Below are 22,496 nucleotides of genomic sequence, written 5' to 3'. Positions count from 1 at the left end.
CAAACTCTGCTCCTCGCTGTGAAAGCGAGGGACAACAACTCAGAGTACGGGGAGAAGAACAACAAGGAGGGGAAAGATGGAAAGCGGCGTTTAACGAGGGCGGAAGGGCAGCGGATTCGCGCCTGGATAGAGAAGATAACTGGGCTCCATTACCACGGACATATGGTCAGCTGAGGACAGTGAAAACATGTGGGAACACTTAAGATGCTTCAAACCCAAAGCTGTCAAAGTCTTATGGCCAATAATGATGAGGTGGGAGGTGGGCTGCTTGTACTGACCTGGGCACCTCCTGTGCAGGAGGGCAGCGCGGTCAGGAGCCACTGATGGGCAGAGCTTCCTCACGGACTCAAGAGGTCAGGGAACAGGGGCTAGAATTTGGAGCCTGAGGAAGATGGAGACGCAGCAGAAGAGCTGTATGTGAGTGTGCACAGAAGTGCACTCCTCAGCTGGGGAGTGAGTGCAGCAGGGTCACCATGTGACCTAGGCTAACCAGAACTCTCAGAGGCTGGGAAAGGGGGAGCAGAACTCCTCGCTGGAGGCGGCTAACTAAGCCAGCTACTTTTTAAAGTATTATGAGAGTAAATTCTGTGTAAACTGCTGGGCAATAACCAAAGACGGTAAAGTACACCCTGAACTACGACAGAGGCAGCGGGCTGTGAGCACCCCAGGTGGAAGGCTGCTGAAGAGCTGTGCTCAATTTAAGGATGTCTGCAGTCAACTGGAGCTCATAAAACAGGACACGACAGAGCTGAAAAGATACAGGAACCCAGAGCAGGACGAAGGCCGGGTGTGTCAGGGCACTTGAGAGGCAGAGGAGGCTGACAAACCACTGAAAAGCCAAGCAAGCGCACAAGCAAGCAAGTGAAAAAACACACAACGTAATTCTACCTGCTCAAAACTAACATCAAGAACACTAACCTATACCGCGAAGGGAGGCATAATTAGCTGGCAAAAGGAGGAGAAATATCAATAAAGTCAGGACAGCAGGAGGAAGCTGAGAAGGAAGGGACCTGTGCTAGGGAGGGCCCAGCAGAGGCTCCTCTTGGATGTGGCTGATCTTCATCTGCATGGGGTCATTTGCAGCTAGGCTCCCCCAAATGTTCATGTCAAGATTTCATCCCCAGAGCAACAGCAGAAGAGGTGAGGCCGTTAGGAGGTGATTAAGTTGTGGGGCGGAAGTCCCATGAATGGAATTTGGGACTTTACAGAGGATTTGAGGGAGTGTTTGTTTTTCTGCCCTTCATGAAGGGCAGACACACAGGTGTCCCCTCAGATGGACGGGCTGCCTCGAGGCCCTAGGTTATCAACCGAGCTTGGTCTTGAGCTCTGCACTTCTAGACCTGCAGTAAGTAAAACTCTCCTGCTCCTTGAGTCTCAGGGATCTGTCACAGCAGTCTGGCAGACTGAGCCACACAGGCGTGGCCCAACAATTCACAGTGCGGTATCAACAGGCATCCCTCTCTATCTGTTACAGTTTACAGAAAAAGGAAATTAAAAAGGGGACAGTTTCAACTACACGAATGCTTACTCCAATGGGAAAAAAAAAATCAACCAATCTTTCACACGGATGGAAACACACAGGAACTCAGGCTGGGATTCTAACAGGAAAAAGACAAGAGACGGAAGTGTAAGGGAGCAGGGGAAGAAGCAGAGCTGGGTGCTGAAATGAGCGAGTGTTTACACGGCACGGCCTGATACTCTGCAAGGAAAGAACAGCTTGGTAAGTGATTTAGACATTTTTATGGTGACAAGGAAAGGATTAGAAATCTGGAGGTGTATTCCTGCTCACTGACATTTCTTTTCTCGGGGTACAAGGCTGCCCTTTATCATTAGCAATGCTAACTGGATTGAATAAAGATTGAGCCCATATCATCACCCTCCCACAGCCAAACCTGAAATGAGAAGGACAAAATATGCCAATCCTTCCCTTGAAGCTAAAATCAGAGTTTTAAAAATTAGATATAACAGGTGAGATGACTTATGTCACTTAATAAAAAAAATCAGCAAAAAGAAAAATAAAAAATTCAGCAAAACAGGCAAATTAAAAGAAACTGTTTTAATTACTTTTGGTTTAATTAACCAGCTACTTCATGAGGGTTTGATATATGCTGCAGTGCTAGCACAGGGAAATATATTCATTAGTTTCACTCATTTACTACTGAAATGAGACTTTATTGCATCTCATTGATCTAAAAGGATGGCAATATTTCACTCAAAACCACAATGACAGGGAAGCACGGGAAAGGCTTTTATTCTCAACATCTGAAAAGGAACTAATTAACTCAATGACCCGAAATCTTTCAGACAATCTTTCTCCTGTTCTGAGAGAGAGAGAGAGAGAGAGAGAGAGAGAGAGAGAGAGAGAGAGAGAGAGAGACTGACTTACTAAACTAACAAAGGTTAGCCACATAAACCTGAGCTCCTCAAGGTAGCTAGTTATGGCCAGTCATTAATCTCCTGTTCTCCACCTGAAAGAGGAGCCTGCAGGGACTCTGCTAGCCTGAATGTTCTCTGCACATTGCAAGGGCTCTTTGAAGATTACACAATAAACTGGACAAAGCCCCAAAGCAGGTAAATTAGAAATTCTATTTGGATTTCCCATATCCCAGTATCTTCCATGGTGATGTCTAAGCAGCTGATGTTGCCGGGCATCCTCCAAGCTTTTCTTAAGAGTCTGGCACATGTCATCAGATTTGAAAGTGTAGATGTATGAGATGGCTCCAGCCACTCGCACTACCTGCTCCAGTCTCAAACCATGAGCCTATCTCCAAGAAACCAAAGACTAGGAGAAGTTACTGCCTGGAGCAAGCCGGCTGGCATTTTGACACAGACTTTAAATGGTAGAGCAGGAGTGTGGTGGTCTGATTGAAAATGGCCCGCAAAGGCTCGTAAGGAGTGGCACTATTAGGAGGCGTGGCTTTGTTGGAGGAAGTGTGTCACTAGGGGGTAGACTGAGGTCTCAGAAGCTCAAGCCACGCCCAGTGGCTCACTGTTTCCTCCTGCTGCCTGCCGATCCAGATGTAAACTCTCAGCTCCCTCTCCAGCCGCAGGCTGCCTGCATGCCTCCATGCTTCCTGCCCTGATGATAATGGGCTAAACCTCTTGAAGTGCATGTAAGCCAGCCCCAAGTGAATGCTTTCCTTCATAACAGCCGCCATGGTCATGGTGTCTCTCTTTAAAAAAAAAACTACTTAGTTATTTGCATTGGTGTTTTGCTTGCATGTATGTCTGTGAGAGAGTGTTGGATCCTCTGGAACTGGAATTACAGACAGTTGTGAACTGCTATGTGGGTGCTGGGAATTGAACTCAGGACCCCTGGATGAGCAGACAGTTCTCTTAACCGCTGAACCATCTCTCCAGCCCCCTGTCATGGTGTCTCTTAACAGCAATACAACATTGACTTAGACAAGGAGGTTCCAGAAATCAAACCAACAGGAACTGACAACCTTGTGATACCAGGTCTTGCCAAATGCAACTGTGAGGGGAGTGCTTGGTGATGGGAGAGGCCATGACCTCTGGTAAGAAGGCAACCGAGAGAATCAAGAACCAGAAAGCAGCCAGAGAGATGGCTTGCCACATGTACGGGGTCTTCATTGTGACTGACAGCTGGCAGCAGAAACCAAAGAAGTCGGACTTGTGGGATCACATATTAAACCACTAAAAGAAAATGACCAGCCAGCCAAGAATTCCACATTTGAGGAGGAAGATTGGTTTTTGTTGTTGTTGTTGTTTTGTTTTTTCAAATCTGGGTAAACGAAAGCTAAGGCATTTTGTTACCAGACTTGCCTCACAAGAAAGGCTCAAGGAACCTGGAGAGTAAGAGCTAAAGGGAATCACACAAGCAAACATAAAAGCCATTAGTTTTATAGTTTTGAGTTGTAATTGCTCTTTACTTCCTATGGAATTTAAAAGGCAAACTCATATAGCAATAATTATAAATCTATGTTGATGCACACACAACTCTGAAGACATAATCTGTGGCAACAACAGTACACAGTGGGGAGGAACATGGGGCCAGGGCCCAGTGCTTGCATGACAGTGTGCCACTGCCAACAGCAGGGAAACAGCTTCAGAGGTGCACACAGTATGCTCTGTGGGGAAATCATGTCAGGCTAGAAAAACACTGAAACCAGACAAAATACTCGTTCCTACACAGTGGAACAAAACCAGAAATGAGGAACAGGCAGAAGGGCGATGCTGGAGCACACAGGAGGGAGAGGATAACCGAAGGCAGGGCCTCAAGCTGCAGCATCCACAAGCGGCTATCAATGATGGGGGTGTGGGGAGGTGAGCCTCTGTGGTGATGTAGCTACCCTGGGGCCACTTGCCCTTCAAAACCACCCCCGGAGACCGTGGTCCCATGAACTAGTGAGGCATGCTGAGTTGGAAGCCTCTTAAGACACCAGCTTCTCTGCAGATGCAGAGAGAGCGCCTACATTTTGCGTCAGCTGGTGCACGCCTGGACGTAAAAGATTGCAGGGAACTGTACCATGGAGGCTGGGGTCTCTAGCCACCCTTAATTCTCCAGGCTTTCTCTCCGCCTCAACCAGGACTTGGGACTATGTTTAGACCGGGACAATTACTTGTGAGGCTGAAGACATTTTAAAACACACACACACACACACACACAGTGCATGTGTGCACACTCACACACGGAAAACTGCAGAATTCATAATAAACATGTGGAAATTAAGTAATATACTCTTAAATTACCAATGGGCCAAAGAAGTAATCTCAGGGAACTGGAAACTACCATGGACAGCAAAGGGGAAAGCAGAACAGGCTCAGGAGGTTAAGAAAGGAGAACTGCCATATGCTTAAGACTAGCCTGGGGCACATAGCAAATTCTAGACCAATCTGAGCATCAGAGAAAGACCCTAGACTTTTTGTTAAAAATCTGAATACATTTCATTCTCAAACTCATTGAGTCTAGCAAAGGCAACATCCAGAGGGGGAACCGTATAGCTGAAAATGGTTACACTGAAAATAAGAAATATCTCAAAACCAAGACTGGAGATGTTTAAAAAAAATGCAGATTAAACTCAAAGCTAACACAAGAAAGGCAAAAACAGAAACTGGGAAAAAATACTGAACAGAAGATAAAATCAAAAGTTCATTCTTAAAGCTTCCAACCCTTACCTCAGAGAAAATGCCTCTAAAGCAGAAACAAGTATGGATATTCATTGCTTATGCTCACATAAAAATATAAATGAGCAAACAAATAAATGTAAAACAACAACACAAAGGGGCTGGTGAGATGGCTCAGTGGGTAAAGGTGCTGGCCATCAGGACTGATAGTCTGAGTTCAATCCCCAGGTCTCACAAAATGGAAGGTGAGAAACATCTCTCAAAAGGTGTCCCATGACCTCCACACATGCACTGTGAAACACACACACACACACACACACACACACACACACACACACACACACACACACACACGACTCTCCTGCTTAATAAACATTTCTAATAAAAGAGGCATTACTGCTGTTTATAGAAAGACATATAATTACAAGAGCATGCTATATAAAACCATAAACAAACACCGGACAACCCAGATGCAATGGACAAATTCTTCAGAAACAGAAACACAGAAGCTGACAAAGTCCAAACTATAGTGAAGACAGCCAGGTTCACAATCATGTGACATTTCTGTCGGAGCCCAGCTCAGACCAGAGGTGAAAATGTGCTGTGACGTGTTGGAAGCAGAAACCCCAGACTGAACGCTCTAAGAACTCTTGGCTTGGAGGGCTGCAGCAATATTTAGCAATATCTATTCACCTTAAGGGGAAGAATCCTGCCTCTAAACATAAAATAATAAAGCCTTATTAAATTAAATGGATTAAGGCAATGCCAAATGTTTATACAGAAAAGACCCAATACTGTTCCTAGGAGAGCAGGAAAGGAGTTAAGATTGTAATAAGCATTAAAATAGGGCAAAGTAAGGCAAGTCTCTTAGAGAAGGCTTGCTTCCCCAGCAAGAAGCCCGAGAAGCTCGCCCTTTACAATAAAAGCAGGCAGCTGCTGAGCTCAAAGCTCCCAGACCTTTTAGGGATATTAGCACAGACCACACACGGTGCACCCCATTCCTCCTTCTAAGTGGAAAACATACAACCATCACTACCCAAATCCACAAATCAGGAGGTACAGGACTGCAGAGAAGACTACAGTATGGCCACGGGAGCAAGGTTAGCCTTTGGATGGTAAAGTAGACATTCCTGAAACACAAGAAGGCTCAAAGGTAAGTACCAAAGCACAGTTCTTCTCCTGTGTCAAGCCATCACAGTCGGTGCTACTGCTTCTGCTGGGGAAATGCCCCCAAGACTCAGAAGCCTACCAGATCCAAATGGTGGCCTACTGAGAAATGCTGCAAGCATGAGCATTAAGGATGTCATGTGATGCTTACTGTGAGATGGTTTAATGCAAAATGCTACAAACTGGTACCTGATTCATTTACAAGGGACACATGTCAATCCAGGAAATAAATACTCCTGAGGTGAGCTAGGCAACAATGCTTCTGCAGCTGAACTACAACAGACACCAATTAGCAAACATGCAGTCAATTTGTTATCTAGCTAAATAGCATTCTGTGCCATCAATGCCAGTCTGATTAATAATGATGCTGAATTTACTAGGGGACTTGTAGTGGTGCAATACTTTATGCTGTATCTATTGTTTTAAAAAGCAAGATGATGGTAATGATAAAAACAATCTCATTGGAACACACATCAAAAAAAGCAACATGTATGATCACGGTTAGAACACCAAAGGGAAGAAGACACAAGGAAGTTAGAAAACGTGCATTCAATTAGGGGATGCTGAGAAGTAATTTACTTAAAAGAAAATTATATGAAGGGTAAAGGAGAGAGCACAAAAGAGGAAACACTTTCTCGTCCTTTCTGCGAAGTTCTGTATTAACACAAACTGGTTTGCATTTGGCAGGCTTCCTGACCCATTAGCAAATAGTCCGCCGTAATAGAGAGACACTCTTCGGGGACTCCAGTAGGATTATAAGTCCATTATCAGCCAGCACTGGCTACAAATGGACCCTGCTTTTCAACTAGATTATAATGCAGAGAATAAAATAACCTTGAACCAAAATGGAGAGGGCTGTGTAGGAGCCTGGGATACAGGTGAGGTCTCTAAGGTCCAGGAAGTAAATCTTAGTTTCTGTCCCCACAGGGCATTATTAATCAGAGGCTCTGGGGCACAAAACCGTTAATTTCTGTTCTAGGAAGCCATATTGGATTATATAAAGCACAGACACATTGATTTTTGACTCCTGTGGACAGTAGTCACAGTTTTAGGCCACATGGCTTTGAGTAACATGATTAAGAATGACCTCATTAAAAAAAAAAAGAATGACCTCATATCCACAGTGACTGTTTTGCTCACCCTGTATTTTAAAACTTCCCCTCTCCTCATCAATGGCACTGTAATAGATTTAAACAGAATGGTTACCAGGCTCTGACTTGAAAGACTTCTGACATCAACCATTCAGACCTTTTCTCGTCTCTCCCCATCACTGTGTGATCTATCAAGCTTGTACAGCTCTTGGCCAATGGCCATATTAATTTTCTACTTGAAAGAACACAAATAGAATACTGCTTATGACGAAGGTAGTCAGGGAGCTTGGGGAATAGCTGTCTATCTTACCGCATAGCAATTAGCTTGGCAAACTGAAACAGTAACATGATTAAGTCTGATACCTAGCCAAAACTGCTAAAAATTCCTCATTCTGTTGAAGATGTTAAACGGCCTTTTAAACAGTGGCTACTACTGATGGTTTTATTTGCCCTTGTAGAAATAGTATGGGCATTGTGACATCAGAATCCTGGTTTCCATGGTGATTATTAGTGATGGCATTTTAAAGATTGTACTTAGCTTGCACAGCAGAGGTCCTTGCACCTTACACCATACATGAGAGAATGAGACAAACTGATTCTTGATGTTAGAAGGCCAGACTGCTGATCAGCATGTAGGCAAACACCACATTTTAAAAGTAAATACACTTTGTTTATCTTAGCTAGCTGGGCACCCACAGGTAAACAGCTAAGAAGCTGACGCCCTCAAACACAGCTGGGACTAACTGCTTTGCAATTCAGCAACTGCTGAAAGCTAGCAGCTACCTATCCATTCTTCTATAAACCAGCCGGACATAGGACATTGATTTGCCTGTTCTTTTACACACAGAAGGACGCAATTCATCCTAGTGGGGAAACGGCGTGGCGTCTAAGGAGGAAGTAGCCTCACTGTCCCTTGCAGATGGGTCGTGATGGAGACCCAGTTTCCTGCCCATCTGAGGTTGTTCCCAGAAGGGAACTCAACATCATACCTCTTCCTTTGAGACAAGAGTCTCACTATGTAGCCCATGATGGCCTTGAACTCACAGCAATCCTCCTGTCTCAGGTGCCCAAGTATTGGGATTGTAGATACTTTTATTGTTCCCCTCAACACACCTAGTGATTTTGATGGTGATGAAACGATATTTATTTTTTGCTTTTAAATAATTTTCACAGTTAAAGTTGACAACTTTAAAACTGTTTACTAAGACAATTTTATACTTTAAAAAAAGTAAGTGAACTTGAATGCCTCTTAGTACTTCATCTGACTGATTGCTTAAATGTTTTAATTTTTTTCTAGCTGCACATGATGTGCACTTTATAATAAATACATGGAGATAACAGAGGAAAGCCATGTTTTTAAATAGGGAAAATGAGAATATACAGAACCCCTCCGACCAGTGACTTAAGTCAAACCTTCGGTGAAGTTAATCACACTGTCTAGAGGGATCATAAATCTAAGTACCAGAGAAAACCTGCTGCCAAGATGAAGGGAAGTCACAATGAATCAGAGCAGAAATTTCCAAGTCCTACATAAATGTGCTGCTCTTACAGCCAGGCCAACAAACAAATGATAAATGACCCTTGTCTGTCCTCATGCCGAGACAAAAAGCCAAGGCACATACCACAGGGTGTGACTTAAAAAAAAAAAAAGCTTTGGGCCCACAGAGAGCACAGCATTATGAGCTGAGAACACCATCAAAGAAAACAGAGTAATGTCAGCTGTGACCAAAGTATGTATCCGAAACCCACGGCTGGGATCAACTGCCTACGGGAACTTTCGCATCAGCAAACCTGAGACTGAGAATGGGATTGACGACTGAAGAAGGCAGAGAAGAGGCTGGTGAAGCGTAGTCAGTAAAACCTCAGTGGCCCTGCTGAGAACTGAGAGGCCAGAGGAGAGCCATCAAAGATAACTGGATGGACCTGGTTTTAATAAAGGTCTCATTAGATTACAAGGAGAGTGGCCAGCAAGGCAGGAATGGAACCCAGGCTCCCTGCACACTCCTATTAGCCATGTCTTTCCTATGCTACACATAAAACGCAGCCCATGAACAGCAGTACTGTGTGTCATTAGAGAGCTTTGTTTTAAAGATCATGGTACAAAGAGCAACTGTTTTGACTTTCTACAAGTGCCAATTAAAACACACATGTGAGCATGAGCACTTGTACACACACACACACACACACACACACACACACACACACACACACACACATCCCACAGTAGCAGCAGTACCACTAACCACCACACTCAAAAACCAAGTCCAAAGTGAACAAATGGAAGGAAAAAGCAGCGTCAACACACAGCACAACAGTAAATACTTGCTGGTCCCTAAGTTCTGAACAACAAATCTCCTGACCAGTGATACACTGCTAAGTCAGAGAGCCACCTGCCACATAGCAGATGCAGTCAGTGTTTCTTTGTGAAGGCTGGTCAGAGTCAAACAGAAGTCAAGAAGTCTACATGTGGGTTTCCCATGTGGGGCTCCCAAACCAGAGGGCAGGAAACAGTGCTCACCAACTTTTCTCCCGCAGAACTCACTTTAGTTCCAAGAAGCCCTTCAGGCTGTTCTTATAGAAGCCCTGACAGGCTTTGGAACTCTCTGTGGGGTGCCAGGGGAGGAGACCTGACTTTGCAGCTGAGAGAAAGGTCTCTGGCCTGCTTCTTTAAGCAAGCCACTTCTTGTTCTTTCAGAGACTCACCATGCAGATGACAGGAAATTGAGCTATCACTTAGACTATGATAAAAAGCTGGTGAGGAGAGATGCCGACTCCCAGGCAGAAAGACACCCTGCTCAGAAAAAGACAGAGTGAGGCTCTTATGTGCAATCGGATTTGACCTCAGACTAGCCAGGGGTCCTGGGTGGATACTTCTGAGGGAAATCGGATGTCAGGAAGGCAGTGAGGGAAAGTGGAAACTTGATTAGGTTCTCAAAGACACCAGGAAATCACTTGTCTCAGTGCTATCTGGGAATGTAGTGCTACAGGCCAGACAGTTACCACCGTAATGACTGGGAAGAGACTTGGAAAACACTAAAGTCTAGCTTCTCGGATGTGGTCTGAAGGCAAATCAGAAGCCGCACCCTGGCTGGTCAGCAACTGTGGGCTCTCAGGCCCCAGCTAGACCTAAAGAGCCAGAATGCACTGAAATGATTTTAGCCAGCTCTGTGGTGATCCTTAAGCCCTTAAGCCTGAGTTTCAGGTGTTACCGGGCCAGCCCAGATCCACGCCTTCCCAGGTGAGCTGCCTTTTCCTGGTGCTTCTGGCCAACTACAGGGTAAGCTGGGAGACACAACACTTTTTTACTCCCCATCAGTGCTGGCCAGACACTTCTTTGTGGGATTAAAGTAATGGAGAAAACACAAAAGGCTAGACATGCTAAGAAATGCATTTTCAATCTGGGTAACATCAAAAACCCAAGCCAGACTACATGATTGAGTCTGTGTGACTATATTTCTATAATTGTAATCATGGAGATCTGGGCCAGTATTGATTTATTGACTGGCAACTTCTTATTGATTTTTCTTTTTAAAAACTCATTTCATAAGAAAAATATTTTCTCAGGTCACAGGTAAGCTTCTGGTCATCAAATAGGTAAATTCTGGGGTCAAAAATATCCTAAATCTTGATTCTGCGTTTCACCATCTGAGGTTTCTACAGTAATTGGTAATTGTTTTTTATGGGGACACCACACAAAGAATGTGAGTAAAAGGGGGTACCCACCATTTCGTGCTTCCTCCCCCATCTCCCTTTTGTTTTCCCCCCACTATAAGCTGCCCTTGGTCAGCAGGGGAAGCTCCTATGGGATTGGAACACACGAGTCCACGTAATTGCCTTGGCAGAAGTTGGAGGGACTGAGAACACAGCAGGTTCAGGAAGGGCTCGGAGCTCCCCTGCCCTATGCTCGTGAGGATGCCTCTATGAGAGGCTACCAGCCCATCCTTACCTCCAATGGTGGAGAGTACCAGGATAAGTCAACAGGCCTGCTAAGTGCCCCGCTTATGCCTCATGGCCCACAATCTGTTCCCCACGACTTTCCACTCTTCATCAAACTTAGTTTTAAAGCACTCAGGTTGATATGCATCTCTCAGTCTTCATTTCCTCATGAAGGCTCCTGTATATTAATGTGTATATCTTCCTCCTGTTAATTTGTTTTTTAACCTATTTAATTTTCAGATCTATTCTGGGACCCTAAGAGGGCCAAGGAAAATTTCTTCCCTGCCTCCACTCCCAAGCAGGAAACCTGTCACTGAGGAACAAAGGCAGCAGCACGGGAGGGCAAGAACTACACTGGTTCTGAGCCAACAGCTCTGGCTCTACACTGCTCACGTTTCCTTAGGCCCCACACTATCAAACTCCATTTCCAAGAAAGCAGCTGGCACAAGCACAAGAGGGGAGCTAACCACAATGACCAGAGGTCAGACAAGCCGAGAATGCGCACAGGTTACTGGCCAGGTGCTCTGAGGAGCAGAGTACTTCTAGAAGCTCAGGTTCACCCAACTGCTCTTGGAAATTTCCAAAGGTTTGAGCGTAAGTCTTTTACGTGTCAGCCTGGCCCAGTTTTGAACACAGTAATCACACAGAGGCAAGAGAGTGACTCTCACAGTGGTGTCAAGAGTGAAATGTGAATGGATGAGGCACAAGCTCCTCCCGCCATCACCTGATATAACGGCCATCTTCCCAGATCCGTGCTCTTCTAGAGCTATTCTTTCTGCTTCTTCCATCAGCAGCATGCCAAACCCCTAGGAGGAGCATAAAGGAGTTCATGATTCAGAAGGGAAGGGAACCCCTTAAGAAAGGCCCACACTGTAGCAGTGTGCAGCAAGGTCTTCATGTGGGGCTCCTAAAGCAGGCGCAGGCCTGGCTGACTCTGCTGCCGCCTCTGGATCCCTTCCCCTAACTGGGCTGCCTTGTGTAGTAGCCTCAATAGAAGATGTGCCTAGTCTTACTGCAACTTGATATGCTAAGGCTGGCTGACAGCCGTGGGAGGCCTCCCCTGAGGGAGGGATGGGAGGGGGCGGGAGGTGAGGTGAGAGGGAAGGGAAGCTGCAATCAGGATGTAAAGTAAATAAATAACTTAAAAAAGAAAGATTCACAAAACAAAAAGTAGTTGGTAAAATGCCTTAAAAGGTGATAAAATCTACTGATGAGTAAGGAAAAGAAAGCACTGGACCCTGGCCATGGCAACCTCAGTGACTTATAAGGAAGTCAGCATCCCAACAAGAGCCAGCAATGGCATTCTGGGTGGTGAGGTTGGGTGTGGTGCAGGGCTGACTCCTCCTCCTCGTTTTTCTCTTCCGGTGAGGTATAGGCAACTCCAGCTGACAGGAGTCTGGGTAACAGGTCTTATTTATTTGACTCACCTTCCACTTTCCAAAGGGTTTGGAATTCATCATCCAATTTAGTTTACCCTCACCATATTATTACTGCTTTTAACATACTTCCTTGAAACTTACGAATGCACAGATTTCTAATTTTAGACTGGTGGGGGTTAGGACAAGGTCTCATACATACAGCACAACTTACACCCGTGAAGCACTTTCCCATCATTACCTCATTTGATGCCACAGGAAGTGAATCAGTTTTGTTTGAATGTGATACACTGGGCATATCTGGTATCCCCTGGAACCCACGAACCACAAGCGAGCAAGGTGGAGATGGAATGCCCCTGAGCAACTGAACTAAACCCTTGTTCTGTTCCTGTGCTCCTCTGTCCCATCCCATCTCACCCCAATGCTTTTAACGTTTCCTATTTCAGACAATTTCTTCACTCTAAAGCAGTTAGAAGCAGGATGCCGAGTACCTGGTGCTGAAATTTAGTGGGATCGCGGCTGCTCACAGGAACCACACTGCCATACACATGGAGCTCTCGGACTATGGAAACGCCTCCACCCAATTCAAAGCGGAAGGTTTCCTCGGAGCATTTCCGTAGTCTCAGGAGGCCAATCAGAATGTCCTGATCAGGATCCTCATAGGACAGGAAGGTTTCCCAGCCACCACTGGCAACATAATCTCTCCGTACCAACTCAACCTATTGGATAAAAAGCCATGAAAAGTCTCATTCAGAATTAGAGAACCAAGTTCATTTTTATAATTGCATGGATGTGTTTAGGCTAATGTTCGGCTGGGAACAAAGAATGAATCATCACTAATTATGGTTTTTATTTGCCTCCTTTCAAGTAGCACAGGATTAACAAGCGCTCATGCCTTGATCGCAGACCATTCTAAATGGAGAACAATCCTACAAATATTTGAACTTAATTAACCTTGTGATTCTTACAGATAGCAAGTGCAGTGACTGCTTCTATGTTAATTTATGATGTCCCATGAATTGTCTCTCAGATAAAACTACAGATCAAATCCCATGTGGCTTTTAGGATCTCCCTGCCCCCTTCAAATTGTCAGATATTTAATGGCTTCCTTGTCCAGTCCTTACTTCTTCCACTAAAACCTACTTTGTATGTGTATGTGTGTGTGTGTGGGGGGAGGGGCAATCCCTGCTTCTTGTTTCACAGTAAGATATAAGAGTATAACGTTGGATGGGCTAGGGAAACATGCCTAGTGAAGGGATGAATATGGAAAAGTCCAATTGCTAGAGCACAGTTTCTCAGAGGGATGGATGATGGCGGGATGGGGACTTCAGCAGCAGAAATCTATATAAACTATGACTCTTCAAGCCGATGTACACTATGGAACAAGAGGTATACGGTCAGAATTCTACACATGCGGTAAGGCTATAGCAAACACCCTGTGTGGGGGTGGATTATACTCAAAGCAAAATAAACAATCCTCAACTTAATGTTTAGTATATAATTACATTAAGAATTTGCCAAGGCGATTATTAACTGTCAGGTCTACTTTTTCCCCTCAAAAGGCCCTTTGATGTTAATAACAGTTGATGCTAAGAACAGAAACACGGATGCTGAGATTGTTTATTCCAGCCTTTCTCACTGTCACGCGGGATTCCCAAGAACTGCACACCTTAGAAAATGCTGCACCCAGTTAGAGGTTATAAACATATGAAAGTGAAGCTACCTGGAGTGCCTCAGGGCATTGGCTGAAGGCTTGGAGAAGCCACTTAGCTCTGGCCATCTTATCACTGGGTTATTGCCAAAGGACAAGAACTTGCTGGTGACGTAGAAGAGATGGGCAAGGCCTCCCACAGGAAGGCAGCCACTAGTCATCCACAGCTACCCACACCTGAATGCATTCAAAATGACTGGAACTCTGAGTCCCTCCTGTGCCCTCCAGAGTCACTGCAGACAGACTGGTGGCAGTGTGGAGCAGCTCCACCTCAGAACACTCCCCACACTGCAGTGCTGATGAAAAAAGCGAGGCCCAGCCTTGGTTTTCCTAACTTGGCTCATCCACACCTCAGTGACTCTCACGGCTACTCTGCTCTGCTGAGCTTTCCACTCATTTCTGGGTTTGCTCTGTGAGCAGGTGGGGTCCAAGCTTGGGGCAGATTTAAAGGCGACTGACCTGGTATGGGCGCACTCTGTGATGAATTTCTTGAATTCCAACCTCCCTGGTTCTCACATCTCGGCACTGGCAAAAAAACAAAGCAGTGACTCATTCATTGCTCATTTAAACCAAATCCGAGGCTCAAATCAAGTCTGGACACCAGTTACACTGACACAGAAGACGGGGAACTTAACAAAGCCATCTTTACTAAGTGTGATGATGGGGATTTGTGAAGGTGAACAGTTTCCCTTTTAAAATGAATTCGGAATTTGAAGAGGCCATATATAATTTTTGGGAATAAACAACATTAAGTTAGAAAGTTAGAAAATAGTTATGCCCAAGAGATTTAACTGTGAAAAACACAACCCCAAAATATGATTGAAAATACAGTCCCAAAATACAATCACAGAAGAGTAAAAGCAAATTCTTAATTTTTTAAAAACTTCACTATGCATGACATTATTACTCTTAGTACCATTATCATTTTAGATATGTCAAAGATGCACATCAAAGATATGTTTTCCTGTCAAAGAAAGGCACTGTGGAAGAAAGAAGGACGGGAAGAGAGAAGGAACTTAGACTCATATATGACACAAGTTGAACTTTGACTACAGGTGACTCTTGGACATCCCCTGGGTGTGCACAGGCGCTGGGAGAACGCATCAATGCAATGCCTAGCCTGCCCGGTCAGGATCTGTAACAACACTCACTCTTACCCCTCAACCCAGTGTGCATCCTATACAGCCTGGAACTTAATCATTATTATGTCCTTCAGCATATTCTTCCTCTACAGAATAAACCATAAATATATTTTCAGGATTCTAACACTTTGTACCAGTGAGGTACCAGTATCATGCAAGCAATTTTACTAACAATGTATCTATAAGAGCTCATTATTCAGTTTTGAAAAAACAAAGTTATTCCCATGCTTTGGGAAACCCGCCCAGTGAGATACACAACAAACAGAGGCCACCAGTGTCTGCAGCCTACCTACTAAGAGCACATGCCATCTTCTAGCCCACTTCTATACAGGGGACTGTGCGTGTGGCTGAGGGTTACCTGCTCAGCCAACTGGTACCTGCTGCTTCTTCCTTCTTCTTTCCTGGGGCATGACTTTTTTTTTTTTTAAATCAGATAAGATATATACTTACTTTCTGGTAAGGAACTGCCTATGTGATTAGGATTCACTCCTGGACCACTTAGCAGAGGCTAGCAGGGGTTATGTAGGGCAGAGCTAAAGAAGACCAGTAGATAGGGAGCTGCCAGTAACCAGGTATGCTGATCCCGGAGAAGCAGGTTCTTAGGAGGCCAGAGAAGATGGTGATGGGGGAAGAGTGGAGAGCAGAGCAGGAGCAGGCCCCTGTGGTGCTGTTAAACAGCCTACATACACCTGCTTATTTCTAAAAGTTGTCTGTTATATTTAATTATATATATTCAAATAAACCAGTAATATTTAAAAATTCTCTTTTGGACAATGCTCTAAAATATTTTTCTCTTAAGATAATCTGAGCAAGTATAAAATAAGTCGTGAGAAACCCACAAATGTGTGCTATGTCATTCTTCGAACTATCTCTCTGAAAGCATGGCCGGCTTGAAACACAGTCAACAGATGCCCTCGCCCTCTCCCTGATGGCACTGCTTTCTGAAGGCATAGCCTAACTCCTGGTGCCCTGGCCAGACCCCGGTCCCAGCTTATCTCTTCGGAAGCCCCAAGAAGTTTCTGGGATGCTTCATTTCCAACTCACTACTGCCTCCAGAGACTGTAGAATTAACAGCTTCCTTCACTCTGTTAGGATCAAGAGAGAAAAGCTGCTTAGTAAATATAAAGCTAGCAGGTTACAGAAGTCAGAGGAGGACAAAGGGACAGTGGCAGCCTTTGTTACCACTCACCTCAGCGTCTACAAGCTACACAGAACACCTCCAACATACACAAGCTTTCCGACCCAACTGGTACCAGCAATGCTCAAGAGTGACAGCCCTGGAGACATGCGTAATAAGATTTCTTTTTTCTTCACAATTTACCCGACAGCCACATTTGCTCATACCTGTATTCCAAGATCTTTCATTCTTGCAAACGCCAGCTCTCGCAGGTTGCCGTGCTCTACTCCTGAGCTGACCAGGGGCATCGGGATGTCTCTGTAGGAGAAAAACACCAACTGTGGAAAAATGTAAACCATTCTCCACAGCAGTAGGACAGGGAAAATTTAAAAGTGAAAAACAATGAGAAGCCACAAAGCTACAGAGCAGAAAGCAGAGGTAGAGCATCCTAAGGACGAGAGGAGGCAAGGTTGGAGCATCCCTACACCCCAGCTTTCCCATCTGCAGAGCTCTTTTGCCCACTATGGGGTGGTGCTGCTTATGAGACACATCTAATGGAAATCACATCAGAGACCAAAGCATGGAATCTGCCCAAATGCCGGGAAGTCATTAGGAAGAATTTGGGGTGTGCGAGACACCTGTACCAAACGAAACAATTAAAGAAATAAACCTCAGCCTAATGGAGAGAGAGAACAATTCTGAATCACAAACCACTTTGCAAACACTTTCCCTCCCACACAGCAGACGAAAGTCACCGAGAACGTCAAAAGCCTGGTTTTGCTGTAACTGCTCTCACAGACCCTACCCTGTTTCCCCCAAATCTAAACCAGAAGGGGCTCTGCTTTAGACCAGCAGCTTGCCTAAAGATGAGGAAATGAGACTTACCTCTGCATTGGTACAGTGTAAGGTGCAGGCATCAAGGAGATGCAACCAAAAGCTGAACTTAGGGGTTATACTGTATTGGCTCCAGAGAGCTGATCAAAGAACACAAGGAACCATTCCACAAATCTACTGGGCTCTAGAACCCAGCACTTTCCATGAAGAGAAACATGCCAGGAGGCCAACGTGAGAGTGATGCGAGAAATTTGTTTTGTTTTTGACTCTAACTATGTTTTGGTTTTGATTTTTTGAGACACGGTTTCTCTGTGTAGCCTTGGCTGTCCTGGACTCACTCTGTAGACCAGGCTGGCCTTGAACTCACAGAGATCTGTCTGCCTCTGCCTCTGAGTGTTGGGATTAAAGGAGTGCACCACCACACCTGGCTTTTAACATGTTTTAAGGAGTTAGCATACATGGTTTACATATAGTTTTTAGTACAATGATTCCTGTCTTTCAAATTTTAGTTTTGTAAAATCAATATATGATTCAAAGTTAATAATCAGATAAAATCACACATGGTTATTAAAGTAAAATTTATTTAGCAAGGAATATTTACATTGCTTAAAATCTTTCAGCTTATATTACATAAGCCAAATATAAAATCTTCTAAGTGCTCTTTTTAATGTTGAGAATGTTTATAGTAATTTGTATAGTACTGTGGTGTATATAGCAATGCTCAAATGAACATACTGAATACTTTAGAAATTAAAATGTATTTCTAAACACTGTTAGACATGGTCTGAAATTAACCTGAGATGGTCAGTGGAGGCCAAGAAAATACTTAATACCCAACAAACACATTCTGTGTCTTGTTATTCACATCATTATGTTGCTATAAGGCTGCTGTGAACAACGGACTAGACAAAACTGGAGTAAGCGCTTCTAGGAAATGCAGGGCTAGGGTTCAGCTGGTCAGAGCAACCTTGCTCTGCTGTGCTTGTGTTAAAGTAACTATGTGCTACATTTACCAGGAGGCTGCTACATAACCTGTGGGACCTAGTACAAAGTGAGAACATGTAGCCTTATTAGAAAACTATTAACAATTTCAAGATGGTGACAGTAGGGTAGCAAGGCAGGTGCTATGCACCATGAGACCACAGAGGCTGTATGTTCTCACAGATGTTCCGATTACCAGAGAGGCCCCGGTAAGGATGCCACCAGCTCATAAATGTTCTAAATTTATGTCTGTCACTGTAAGAATGAAGCATGGCTTTAATGGTCTTTGGTAGTGACATGCCTGGAGCACAGCAGATGGAAGTTCTCGGTCATTAAGGAACAGAAATGTGGCAACTGCAACTCACAGAGATAGCCTCCTTCACTGCTACTGAGGGACACATTTCTGCACTGGCTAGGCATCTTCTACACAGAGAGTGGTACATGATGGATGTCAGCTCCACATTTAGACTGGTTGGGTTATAACTCTCTGGATGCTCAGAACCTGGACCAGGCTGCTAAGCAGTTGACCTTGCTGCCTCATGGGTTACAATCCCTTTTAGGTTTCTCTAAGTAATTCAATCTAGTCTCTTTCCTGGCATGAAGAGAGATTACACATGTGAATGTTGGCTCAATGGGTAATATTTCAAGCTTAGAGGTGCTAATATTTACAATTTGCTCATCAAAAACCTTTCCAAGCTATGTTTAGAGCTGTTTCTCTCTGAAGTTTCTCATGAGTCAGAAGCATGCTTTGGTTGCAAATTGGTATTCCTAGTCTGATGCCTCACAGTGATTTAATATCATATCGAGGCAGACAGCTGTCAAATAGCCCAGGGGCAGCAGTGCTCTAATGCAGAGCCCATCATGTGCCTGGACAGAATTTTACACTTAATCACTGACTACACTCCTCAGGGCTAGAATACAGAACCTTCTAGCAGGACGTGCCTCATAAAAACACCAGGAGGATGCTCCTGACTCAACTGTCAGAAAGCTAAAAAGCATTCGATCCTTTAGAGGCAGGGAGGGGGCAGGAAACAACCAATGCACTCTCTTGGTAAGACAGGCGAGCAGAAGGAAAACTCTACTACGGTGCTTTCACTTGTATTGTCGCCTCTCGTATGCGTCCTCTTTTTTCAACATATAAAGCCTGCAAGTTCACCTTTATTAGCCAACTGTGGCTGCTGAAATATGCTTGGGGTGGAGTTCCTAAAAGACCAGGGCAGAAAGACACCCTTGACTATGATTTCAAACACAAACAATCTGGGTACGGAATACCCACGCCAGTGGGAGGCTTTTCTTTCTCAGCAGGGGATTCCTCTACAAGCCCAACTGACAGGCTCCACGTTAGCATGGGGTGCTGAAACATGTCTGGATCAGCCGCATTTTTCTGAGCTGCAGAACTAGCCTAAAATTAAGACTGAAACTAGGAGAAACTGGCTGAGTGAAATACCACCTGTCTTCCCCACTGAGCACTGCTGACCATCTAGCTGGCTGCCTAGTTTCCTGTCTGTCCAGTAAGAGAATTCGAAATGAGTTAACATTTATGGATCCCTTTTGGGGGGTATTTCCAGAAGATGCACTATTTTTGTAATCTGGATCCCATGATCTGTAAACCAGATACAAACAAGTTATGTAAGAAGGAACAAAAGAGCTAATCTCCACTAACGGGAAGTGCAAGCCATGCTCTCAATAGAGGTGTAGGCATGCAGTGTTATAGAGGGCATGATCAAATTAGCAATGACTTATATGAACTGGCAGACTCTCTTTAGAAAACCTTGTTAACTGTATCCACATACACAGCAAACCCTATCACATTTGTAGTTATCTTTCAAAAAGGACTTAAAACGTTAAAATAATGATAAAAGATATAGATCCATTACCATCGGAAATTCTCCCCACAGGTTGGACTACTGTAATATAAGTGAAAATTTCGATATACAGGGATCTTAGCTATAACAGAGACTAGGATAACAATTAAAGGGGGCCAGGCATGGTAGATACCCCTTTAACCATAGCCCTTGAGAAGCAGAGGCAGGTGGATCTCTGTGAGTTTCAGGCCAGCCAGGACTACATAAAGACCTTGTCTTTAAAAGAAAAAAAAAAAAGTTGGGGGCACAGAATGAAAGGGTGGTGGTTAAGTTCAACTGTCATTTTAGTGAGCTCTAGAACCACTTGGGAGGGGCCTCTGAGAATGCCTGAGGGAGAGTCTCTTGATTAGGTAAACTGAGGCTGGAGTACCCGCCCACTGTAGGTGGGACCATTCCCTAGGGGGAGATCCTGGAAAACACTGCTTTTTCTTTAAAAAAAAAAAAAAAATCCCCTTTCAGAGTATTTTATCATAGTGAAAGAAAAACAACCTGGAAGCAACCTAATGTCTGCCTAACAATGGGACCAATTACTGTGTAAGACAAATGGAATGAGGCTGTCACGCTGCCATTAAAGCATAGTCCTGAAAATGATCCTGATCAAATGTAAAAATATGAATTTCCATGCAGATAGTTACACTAACATTTCAGTAATAATATCTAACTAAAAACATAAAATTCCTTTGAAGAAATTCTTCCCCATGTTTATCAAAACCAATGTTTTACTGGACTAGTTAGTCCATAGTAAGCTATATAACCTAAAACCTCTACGAATGAAAACGTGTGTAATAAATATTGTATTTAGACCCTTGCTCTCTTCAAACAGCTGTCCTTGGGCCCACCAGGGTATCATGACGCCATAACCTTCTAGAGACCTCGCCATCCCCCATGTTTGTGAAGCAGAGGCGTTTTTCAAAGCCTATGGCCCGGACACTCCATGGTTCCTCTTCCTCAGACATTGGGGCTGCTGTCACCCCCAGGTCCTTATTGTCTCAGTTGATGTAGGCAGGACAATGGCCCACAACACTGTTCCCTAGGACCCAGAAATGAAGCTTTCAGGTTGCACAAGTGTCTCTGCTGCCTCTGACTCACTGGCTACAGGAGTAAGAAAATGGGAGACCGCTTTGTCATTAGCTCCTTTTCATCAGAAGGCCATGGCCCTTGGGGAACGGCACCGACCTCTTCTGTGACTGGGTAGTTCAAGTCAAACACACATAGCCTCTGGTCTCCGCTAATGCTCTTGTAACATCCCTCTCTCACGGCTTGGGAAACATCTCTAAGCTACAGAAAAGTTCAAGTTCAAGTGGGTCAATTCCTGACCTACTGGAAAGTAAGAAGACATGGCAAGACCCAGGCACAGGACACTTCATTCGGGCAGATCCCATCACAGGCACAGAACTGCCCCCAGCGGACACTCTTGTTGTTGCTCTCTGACCCCAACGGAGTTACACCAGTGTCTTAACTAAGTCCTTTAAGCAAAAGGGCCCAGTTCCCAATCTTGTATCTGTCGCTTTTCTCTGTCTCCATCAAACAGAACTAACTCTCTGACCCCCACACTTTGAAAGAGGAGGCGTGATTAGACTCAGTTACAGACGTTAGGCAGAAGACATAGGCAACACAGTGGTGTCAATCAGTCTCCTCAGCAAACGGCCACAACCCATTTCGCCCATTCCTGCCAACGTTCACACTCTGTGGGGGAATAGCTTCATTCCCTCAGGTCAGGTCTAGCTCTTTGGCAGGTAAGCAGCCAGGAGGCAATCACATGGTTTCAGGTGACTGTCAACACTGAAGCAGGGAGCCAGACTCACTGCTCCTACAGGACACACAGGGACCCTCTCCTGGCTGGATTTTTTTTTTTTTGGTCAACCATCAAATAATAAGTGCCCTATCTTCTGCATTTCTGTTTAAAGATACTTTATTTAATATATATAGTCGATTTGTTCACACTGAACTCATCGCGAACAGTTTTCTCTTGGGCCTCCTCAATCAAGGTTCCCCCACCACATGCTGCTCTCCTCCATAAGCCACTTCTTGGCCTCCCAGCACTTAAGAGCAATAGACAGCACTTGAGCTATGTTTGGAGGTCATTTTAAAAAGCCAATTCCTAACAAGCTCACAAAAATCTGAAAAAATGCAGCATTAAGTAGAGTGCAAAAAGAACACTTGTTTACAGCGTGAGGGCTGGCAGAGG

At 44.5% G+C, this 22,496-nt stretch overlaps 1 protein-coding gene across 1 annotated transcript in view; it reads right to left on the bottom strand.

Annotated features, from left to right (window-relative positions):
- ELP3 (elongator acetyltransferase complex subunit 3) overlaps nucleotides 1–22,496 on the bottom strand; it is a 62,395-nt gene that overhangs the window by 5,706 nt on the left and 34,193 nt on the right. The window contains exons 11-14 of the mRNA XM_084767189.1: nucleotides 16,856–16,946; nucleotides 14,829–14,894; nucleotides 13,150–13,377; nucleotides 12,007–12,088 (exon numbers count right to left, since the gene is read on the bottom strand). Of these exons, the coding sequence (XP_084623315.1) occupies nucleotides 12,007–12,088; nucleotides 13,150–13,377; nucleotides 14,829–14,894; nucleotides 16,856–16,946 (467 nt within the window). The remainder of the gene's footprint in view (nucleotides 1–12,006; nucleotides 12,089–13,149; nucleotides 13,378–14,828; nucleotides 14,895–16,855; nucleotides 16,947–22,496) is intronic.

This window comes from Acomys minous (genome assembly GCF_964271855.1).
Source record: "Acomys minous genome assembly, chromosome: 18".
Lineage (NCBI taxonomy): Eukaryota > Metazoa > Chordata > Mammalia > Rodentia > Muridae > Acomys > Acomys minous.
The sequence above is the reverse complement of the archived record's forward strand: the minus strand, read 5'-3'. Positions and strand labels throughout refer to the sequence as shown.